The sequence below is a fragment of the Morone saxatilis genome, unplaced genomic scaffold (assembly GCF_004916995.1).
Source record: "Morone saxatilis isolate NCDOM2014 unplaced genomic scaffold, NCSU_SB_2.0 Contig14, whole genome shotgun sequence".
NCBI classification, from domain to species: Eukaryota; Metazoa; Chordata; class Actinopteri; family Moronidae; genus Morone; species Morone saxatilis.
Genome location: NW_023339696.1, coordinates 191697 through 202203, shown reverse-complemented (window position 1 = coordinate 202203; position 10507 = coordinate 191697). Strand labels below are relative to the sequence as shown.

At 38.5% G+C, this 10507-nt stretch overlaps 1 protein-coding gene across 1 annotated transcript; it reads left to right on the top strand.

The window, feature by feature from the left end:
• Window positions 1-544: 544 nt before the first annotated feature.
• LOC118322820 (transient receptor potential cation channel subfamily M member 4-like) lies at window positions 545-9564 on the top strand (the record flags this gene model as incomplete). The annotated part of the gene is given in 4 exon segments (XM_035654649.1): window positions 545-904; window positions 7979-8040; window positions 8637-8814; window positions 9384-9564. Coding segments are annotated over 4 exon segments (490 nt in total), but the record flags the coding sequence as incomplete, so codon positions are not given.
• Window positions 9565-10507: the final 943 nt, after the last annotated feature.

Here is a 10507-nt window from a genome sequence, read left to right as displayed (position 1 = left end):
CTTCCCAGTCCACTCCACCACCGCGCAGAACAAAGACTGGTTTAAGTTCAACCTATGACGCACTAAACTATTTATTCCTTCATTGCAACATGTACAGTGTTTAAATATTTTTACACCTCCATTTTACTGCATATGCATATTCGTTGAATATTATTTTCAACCTTATACAATCGAGGCGAAACCGGGAACACCATAGAACTCAGAGAAGCATTGGACCAGCATGCACAGGCACCACCTTTGGTAAATATGAAGGAATTAATATAATTATGCTATTATATACCTACTCATCTTATTAATAACTATTTCATTATCTATTAATTTTTCTGAGCGCTTCGACCGCATATTTTGAAGGCTGCAGCATGTCGAAAAGTCAAGGAAATTTGCACAAAATCCAAAAGTGGCAGAGCTTGACCGTATGCAATAGATACCCCCAGTAGATAATAAAAAATAATAAAATATATTTATAATTCTTTCTTAATTTTGCGTGATTCTTTATTGTACTTTACATTGTTGCACTACATTCCCCTATGCTGCCGTGTCTAACTTGAATTTATCCTAGGGGGGATCAATATAGGAATATCTTATCTTACTTAAGTTAAGTGAGAATATTACGTTTGTAAATAGCAATGAATAATAAATAAAACATTTTGAGTAACTAGCCCAACACTGCTCATATCTAAATGTGTGAGTCTGTACAGTTGGGGAGTACACTGAGAGAGGCTGGCTGACTGCAGCCGGCACTTTGTGGGCCGAGCGGATAGGAGGCTGTGGGAGGAGCCGCAGGATGCACAGCTGACGCGGATCTCTGTGATCAGACTACCCGTCTGCACGCAGGATGAAGGAGCTGGAGAGAGACCGGGACGGAGGAGGTGGAAAAGCTGGAAGTAAGAAAGAAAAGGATCAGGTATGTGTGCGCAGGAATGAACGGTGCTGCCTGTTGAACGTTGATCCGTTGCTCTTTGGTTGATAGCCTACATACAGCTGTGGCTCTCAGCTGGGTACAGACCGTGAAAGTGAGAGCAGATGGAAGTTGTATTTGGCTATAAAAATGGTTATGCTGCTGTGCCAGTTAAGACTTGTAAGGGTGAAATGCCTCAGGCTGACAGTGCTGGTATGAAGTGAGACTGGCTGAAGCAACCACGTTTCTTTTTTTATCTGACTTAAACTTATCTCTCACTCAAATGAAAAACACATGCACTCCAAATCATTTACCACTCCCTTTTTAAGTAGTAGCCTAAAAATATAAGGCAAAAACAGTCAATTCAAAACGCAATATTAGAACCTGTCATTACTCTCAAATCGACTATCAAGTCTAGTGAATTAATAAATAACATACACTCACGTTTTATATTGTTGATAAAGGTTTGTGTATGGGTGATTACATTGTAATGTTTGCTGAAAGAAGCAAAACAATAAGCCTGTATTTTACTTTCATAACAGGTTTGGGGACAGCAGACTTAAAAGTCCCATCCTGACAGTGCCCTGTTATGTTTGTTGTTGTGGAAACAGAGAGTAAAGAAGCAGCCTATAGGCAGGACTAATTCACAAACTCTCAGTTAAAGCTGCAGTAGGTATATAGGTCATATTTACTGAAACTTTCACTATATCCTGACAGTAGAACATGAGCCAGATAATCTGTGAAAAATAGGTTCTTAGCTCCTAGTACTGCTAATGGCATTTGCAAGAATCCACCATGCCTCAACAATAACAACCAATCAGAGCCAAGGGAGATACTAGATTGTTGAGTCTCATTTCCAGTTTGTAAAATATCTATGCTTTAAAAGACTCAACAATCAATTATCTTCAAGCCGCTAACCGAAAGTGTTGATATTCTGATTGCAGCTGTTCCACTGCTTATTGCGTACAAGAACGTTCACTTTTCTCCACTTTACATTCTTTTTTGCAAATTTTGTGGCCCTCTAGTGGCCATTTTCCACTGAAACACCGTTCCTGTAGTTGTATTGTAGATGTATTTCTGTCCAAAAGAATATAAATTATATAAAAAATATTTTTTTAAATGACTGCAGACAACAATAACCAAAATGAGCTGTAGTCATATGTCATGACACAGTCACTAGTTATCTTCTGTAGGCTTTGTGAGCGCATGGGGATGTTCCCAGTGGCAGTGTAAGCACACAGCAAGTTACCTTAGCTTAGGTAGCTAAGCCCACACTTTGTTAACATCAACAAATGTGACAAATGACTTATGTCAATGTAACACAAAGCCTTTACTTTGCCCCAGTTGTTTCCTTAAAGTCATCAATTGAATTAATTTAATAAGTTTTACTGAAATATGACCAAGTGCAATATCCAAATTGCAGAAGCTGCAATTTTTTAATAAGGGTAAAATGTGACAAGCAGCATTATAATGAAGTACCTAGGTGCTGCAGATAGGCCCTGGTATACACATCTTCTCCAGATGTAAGAAAACATGTTTCTTTGGTACACACCCCAACAAATAATCATGAAAATCGTCATAAAAAAATTATAATTCCCATTAATTGTGAATTATATCATAATCAAAATATCTGTCAAAATAATTGCAATGTGTATTTTTTTTTACCATATTGTGCAGCCCTAAATGATAGTCATAATACACTGTTGATCAGGTATATACTGTGTATTGATGCCTTATATTTGTATAGGAACGTGCTTCAGTGATGGGTATTGAGAATAACTATACAATGAATGTATTTATACACAGGATTTATTTTCAGGAATATGATTGGGCTGGGTGACATGTTAAAATAATGGTCACAATATTAATACAAATATTACAGTATATGATATTGATATAGCCTATATCGCCTATATATGTGAGGCGCATGCAAAATCACACATAAAATAATTGAATTATTTAAAGTGAAAAGAAATGTGTTTTTTGCGTGAAGGTGAACCAGGATAATGTGTTGTAGGATTGATAAGCGATGAAGGGATGGGGTTGAGGGTGAGGGTGAAGGGTGAGAGATGAATGGATGAGGGGAGATATCAGGGTCGTTGACAGATGTATGGAGGAGTTTGAAGGTGGATGGTGTTGGATGGTGGTAAGAAGAGACAATGGAACCAGAAGGGAGACTCTGTGGCCCCTTTTCCTCCAAGTTAGTTCTGGTTCTTTAACTGGTTTCGTTCAAGATTCTTTGAACCTTGGTGCTATCTAGCAAACCAGCCCACATTTCCTCCAATTTTGAGTAATCGGATGTGTCATCAACAGAGCGTGCTGCACAATGCACAATGACCTGTAGAATATGAGACACCCACTTTGGATCCCAAGGAAAACCTGAATTTTTTTGGTTCCAGCTGGGAACCAACTTTCTTAAGGTTTCAGACTGATTTGTTTTTGATCTAAATGTTCCAAACTTTTCAAAACTAGATGCTTGAACTGGAACGGGGCCCGTTCCCTGTTGGTGAAAAGGCCTATGTTTTTTTGTCAAACCCAAACTTTAATAACAGTCTCTTTTAGATTTGAATACATCAGAGACAACATCTGTGTGATGACTTTACTGCCACATATGACGTATTATAATACTACAGAGATTAATACTGGGCTATCAGCTAATGATAATATTAATAACATTCAGCAGTTGCATTGGAGAAATATGGAGAAATAAATGAAAAGTAAGTATACTATATACAGTACATATACAGTTAGCAGTTTATCCTTGTGTGTAATTATTATGGAATATTTCTCTGGAAGTCAGTAAACTCAACAGGTCAGTCTACATATCTTGAAATGCCCGTCAAGTTTCCTGTGTGTAGTTTGTGGTATGTGCAGGGATTATTACTCCCAGCTGGGCTCTCCTTTAAATGCTGTTTTCATCATAACAAATGGAACAGGGTGTCTTCACAAAGGAGCCAGAATGTTCTCCTCTGTAATTCAGATGAAATGTTTATCAAATGTTGGTTTAATCTGTTGAATGTGGGCAGAGTTTCACTTTAACAGTGGGTAGTACACTTTCTGTTAATGCACACAGGTTAAGGAAACAAGGAGTGATAGAGAGAGCATAGAAGGTGAGAGAGAGATCCCCTGAATGGTTCCTTTAAGTGAGGAGTAACATTTGCGGTGAGGCAAACTTTTGTTTGTCGTGTGAAATGTCTTGGTTACTTTATTACCCACAGGTAGATTTGGTTTGCTGTAAAAACCATGGTCCAGTGTGTAACATTGTAACATTTAGGAGGATCTTTTGGTAGAAATGGAATACAATATTAATAGGTATGTTTTTATTAGTGTATAATCACCTGAAAATAAGAATTGTTCTTGTTACCTTAGAATGAGTCAGTCCCATGGAGTGTGCCTCGTTGAACCACCATGTTTCTACAGTAGCCCAGAATGGACAAACCAAACAATAAATGCACAAAAAACACAAATGCAAATGTTTTTCCTTTGCGCATGGAAGGGCAGGGAAGCGAGGGAGCTGCAATCTGCAAGTACATCACTAGATGTCACTAAACCTACTCACTGGTCCTTTTAATCAATCAGTACTAAATTTCGACTTGAGTCATGACCCTAAGTCTTGTAAACCGAAATTTTGTACAAATCCGTGTAGCCAATTACATGATATAAACATTTCACTTGCATTTGTGTTGACCCCTAGAGGCAGAATACTGTGTAGCAAGTTTTTTGTTACTTTTTAAATTTAATTTCAAAACAGATTAATTGTAATTTCCTTGATCACCTCAGATCCGTGATGTCTACAGATGATCCTGACAAAGATTGATTTCTGACAAGTTGTCAAAAATAGGATACTGAGAAAATTTAAAAAATGACACAAAATGTACACTTTTTAGAGCAGAAGACCATTGGAGCAAAGATACAGATGAATTGAGAGATTAAAGTTATGAGAGGGATTTTGAGCGAGGTTCGCTGCTTAGACCCCCAATAAGCTCTGTTGAAAGTGTGATGTGGACCAAATGTTTCTGTTCATATATGCATACAGAAGAAGCAGTTTAGATATAATAGATGGGTTATACCGATCCGGGTAACAAATATAATCTATGATCTGCAGTATTGATGCAAGATGTCCACCATGACACAGCATCTGGGAACTCATGACGTCCAGACAAAAACACTAATTTGTCGGAATGTTTGGCCTTCTCTCACCTAATTTGACAACTTGTGTTACTTGTTAGGTGACCAATAGGATCACAGAGCACTCTTCAGTTTTAAACGTAGAGAGGAAATAGGCATAATGTTGGATTTTAACCAATCATTGTAAGCATTATACCAAATAAAACACCTATGTCTGCTGCTCACACACATACCGTGTATTGCACCTTGTGCTGTCTCAGCCTTTAGGTTAAACTGGTGACGTTCAATTTAGTCTTGTGGTGTGTGGGACAGACTGCTGTTTGTGACTGAAAACCTGGGTGTTTATTCAGACTGAAATCATCAAAGTTAAATGCACAGTATGTAATGTGATAATGTTGTGGGATCATGGGAGTTGTCGTCTTCACCACCACTGCCGTCATTGTAGTCAGCTTCTCCTGGTTAGGATTTCTTCATTCAGGAGGTTTCTACTGGGAGCCCAGTTATCCACAGAGGTCTCCTCTTTTCCAAAACAAGGTTAAAACTGCTAAAAACACTGAATAAAACAGTTCCACCTTAAAAATCAGTGTTTTTCCCATGCTATTGGACAGACAAAGGACAGTGCAGCCACATACTGATCGAAAATTAAGCACACTGGAGAGAATGCGGAAAAAATCTGTAAAGCGCAGCACCATCTAATAAATCCTACAATGCAACATCAGCTGAGCTAAGACCAATAGGAGAGAGAGAGTACAGAACTCCCTCTTGAATGCAAACAGCCTGATTGTCAATAGGCAGACAGGTTGAACCAGTCCCTGCTCAATGATCTCACAGATTGTCTTAAAGAGTAATGTGACGGAAAGTTCACGGTAGTGTGCAATAGTGAAACACATAGTTTAAAAACTAGTTTCACAGAGCCTAACTGGTAGTTTCCCTCCCCTTTGGATCTCTGCAATCATGCCTCAACTTGAATCCTTCTTTGCTCATTCCTGACATTTCTCTAATTCTGTGCTTGGCTTTCATCTTGTGTCTGCTTCATTTCACCTCTGTCCATTTTTTCCACACAACTTCCACACCTGCCTCCTTTTCCTGCCTGCCTCTCTCTGTTTCCTGCCACCTTAATTCTTTCTGTTTGATCTCAGAATCTTACCGTGCATTCCTCCATTCCCCCACTCAGCTTCCCATGAAATTCCAAGGAGACAGATCTAGAGATTTCTGAATCTTCTAAACATTAAGCCTGATATTAAAGGACAGATCAGATGTGGGCAGTAACAAAATATAAATATTTTGTTGTATTAAATAGTTCTTTCAGGTCTCTCTTTTTTTGGACAACTTTTTTGATTTTTACGCAAATATCTGTACTTTCTACTCCTTACATTTTCAAGACAGGCTGGTTATTTTTGTTTTAATGCATTTGAGGATGATTATCAATTATTATCGTGTTTTGCATCATCGCACGCTTTCCCAACATCAAGACTAGTTCATGTCATGCATGACAAATGTACAGCTGGTAGAAATTCAGAGTGACCAAGAGAGTACTTTTTACTTTTATACTTTAATCACATTTAAGAGCCTGTACTTCTTTACTTTTACTTGAGTAAGCAAGTTGAATCAGTACTTCTACTTTTACCAGTCTTTTTTACACAAATATCTCTTACTTAAGTAAATAATGTGTGTACTTCTGCCACCTCTGATCTCAATACATCGATCACATGCTTATATGTACATTGATGGAGTTATTGTTGTTCCTCCTCTCCATGCTAGCTGTGAAATCCATTCCAAATCCAGCAACAGTGGAGGCCAGTTAGGTTAGTTGGTAGTGTTTGTCTCAGAAAAGGCTGATTAACTTTATAGATTTTGGCAGGGTTAGTGAAAAACCTGATTCACCCGACAGATGTCTTGACTATGTATGAGACTCAGTCACACAAATCAGTATGCAACATATAAAAGAGCTAAAATAACATTTTAGGGGGAGAAATGTGATACTGACTTACATGTGCGAATGGATATGTGAGTTTTATGCATAATTATGACTTGCACTGCTTTTATTGCAAAGACACGCCCTGTGTAGCATGCATGTGCTAGTATTGACAGTATAAATAGCACTAGAGTTCAATGAAGAAATTAGAGATGGATGAATGGATTAGGCCTTGCACCTGGGAGAGTGAGCTTCAATTCCTGTGTACTTGTTGATTTATAATCTCTGTTTCCTTGTAAATTATCTTCTGTTTTCAGTCGCACTTTGGTTAGGTTTAGGCAACAAAACCACTTAGTAGCATCCTTGTGGGATAAAATAGACACTTTCACAATGTTAAAAAGCCTTTCTGGCAGAAAACCTCTTATGCGAGCATGAGCACCTGGCCAATTCTAGGGCTTGAATGCTACGCAGGGTGTATCTTGGTTTCTCAGTAAAAGTACTAGTCTTCTCACTACAAGATGCCCCAACAAAACACAATGCAGAAAGTAGGGCATCCAGGAAAAAAGACCTCAGACCCAGGAGCAAACAGAGAGTGTCAGTTACATATCAATATAGTCAGTAGTACAAAACTGGTGACGTAACACTTGCTGCAAGCCTGCTGTTTAAAACTCTGCAAGCAGTTCTTCAAGCAGTTTGTACACTACCGTGATGGAGACAGGTTTGCCTTTTTGAGGGTTTATTTAGCAAATGTTAGCCTCAAATCGATACATCATAGATGGTTTCACTACTAGAATTGTTATGAAATTCCTCTGATGCTATTTAAAAGGTGGTATCGGGTATTGGCGAATATGTGTGTCTATGCACTGATCCAATACCACATGATTTATTAGCCCTGAAACGGGACCCTGCTACTTCCTGGTAGTATCCAGTTTGCGCTTGTTTCACTTCACCCACTTGAATCATTGTGCTTGGTCCAAGGTATTGTTCTCATATTTCTTTGTACTTGTGATTCTGACAAACTGTTTTCCTTCTCACAGAGCTGGATTCCCAAGATCATCAAGAAGCGAGTGTGCAGCACTTTTGTTGAAGACTCTTTCAGGTAACCTCTCCTTCTCTGACATGTCTATAATGCAACAAAATATGACCTGAACATTGGATTATTTTATATAATGAAGAGTTTAATGACCTGGCCGCCTCCATTAAGCATATGCCGAACATTTAGGACCTATTTTTCATTTTATTAATTTACTCTCTCTTTACCCGCCTGAGCAGCAGTTATACAGAACAGCCAGACTAATAACTGGAACAGACAAGAGTTTTTAGAATTGGCCTTAAGGTTTAAGTCATTATTTTTAAAACACTCCTTTGGAGGACTACCCCTAAACAACTGTGAGCTTTTGTGTGAATATGTTCCTGCACTCAACCTCCAACCTTGCAACAAAACTCTGCTGTAGTCGCCCTGAAGACTAGAGTCTAGACTGAAGGAGAATGTGGATATTGCGGCAGTGCCCCATACTCTGTTTTATATTTGACTTGACTTAGAGAGATAGAGTTGTACCAGTAAATAACTTATAAGTATAATAATAACTGTATATATAATATACCATAAACAAAAAATTAAATAAATAAAAATCTTGAAGTCTTTGAAATGGCTCATAAACCACAGAATAATAGCTTTGTTGGTTTGTGTGTCAGTAATGGAGCGTTGTGTCAGTGTGGTGGTGTGCGGGAGCTGCATGACTCTGTGGCAACAGGGGACTTCTTTGGAGCAGCTATTGTCACACAGTGGGACAGCAGGCAGCACTCTTCAGAGTGTCCCACCGACGCCTTTGGAGAGCTGGAGTTTGCCGGTGCTGGAAGCAAACACAGCCATGTGAGTGGCAGTGCTGAACACACATACACACACGGTCATAGATGTACCAGCGTACCATTTGGTCGAGTAGTTCTGCCTTGAGATTGATTAATTGAACCCTCAGGTCACCCAACAAACAATGTAAAAATGAGTCCAGGATGGCAAACACACCCTTTGAAGCAGGGGTCTAAAACTCAAACTGGCTTGGGGCCACTGCTGGTAGGCTAATGTCATCTTGTAGGAGGGCCACCTCAATGTAGAAGTACTACAAGAAAGTGCAATATTCTGAAAATATTTCCATTACTACCATCATACTTAACAACTTAACTTACAGTGCAGTTTCTATACATTGTTATATTATGATTTTATGTCATCTTCGTTGTTCACAGCCAACCACCAAATGAAGGCCTAAAACCTGCTCTTGTTCATTTTCTAAAATACAATTGTCTTTTTATTTTAATCGTATTTGAAGAGGTAGTTTAAATTGATATGAAACAACCAGAAAATAATAATCATATTTATTATTGATTTATGTATTCCTCTTTCTGGTTATCTGTCAGACACTGCAATCCTCTCTTTGTCCCGCCTAGTTTCTGCGGCTGTCATGTGACACATCACCTCAGATCATCTACACCCTGATGACAGCTCACTGGGGCCTGCCCTTACCCAACTTGGTGGTGTCTGTGGTGGGGGGCGAAGGCCATGAGAAGATCAAAACATGGGTGAGAGATGTCCTGAGAAATGGGCTGGTTAGGGCTGCACAAAGCACAGGTAAGAACCCATAGTTTACATCAATAGAAACCCTTTGAGAATGCAGCATGGAGCAATTTTGTATGTAAAATGTAAAATATTGTTTGTGTGAGGTCTTTCCTAGTTAATAACCAGTTTCAGCAGAAACATTTTATAGCAAAAAACTAAATAAACAGGACTTCATGTGTTTTAGTTGTTTAAGGACATGTAGTCAGGTCGGTTCAATATTTAACCTGAGACAACACTATGCTGTGTGTTTATGCAACCTGTGAAGGAAAGAAAGCAAAGCAAGGCTGTAAATAAAGTGATTTGTCATAGTGGCTGTAATCTGAAATCTAATTGCAATGCTTAAAATGTTTGACTAAAAGCTCATGTGACACAAGTAGCCCGGAATAATTTGACAAATACAGATGAGCATCTTGGACTAGTTTTTAATATTCAGGTTTCAATGATCAAATAAAATTATGTATCTATAATTGGGATCAAAATAGTAAATTAAAGGTCCAGTATGTAACATTTAGGAGGATCTATTGGCAGAAATGGAAAAGAATCATTGTGTTTTTGTTAACTTAGAATGAGCTGTTTTTATCTATAGAGTCCTGAGGGTTGCCTTCTATGGAGTCTGCCATATTGAACCGCCATGTTCAGAACAGACAAACTAAACGTTGGTTCTAGATAGGGCGTTTTTTGTGGCCACCATAGTTTCTCATATGCGCTTGGAATGGGAGAGTGAAGCAAGGGAGTTACAATCTGCAACTACACTGCTAGATGCCACTAGATCCTACACACTGGACCTTTTAGCTCAGTCTTAACTTAGTCTTAAATGTGGCCATAACAGATCATTAAATTATATCTGTTAAATTCTATTTTTAAAACATTAGACACAATTTTTCAAATTAATCTAAATTAAAATAATACATTTGACACCAAACCAGGGTGGCAGCTGCCCCATGCAAGCCCTCTA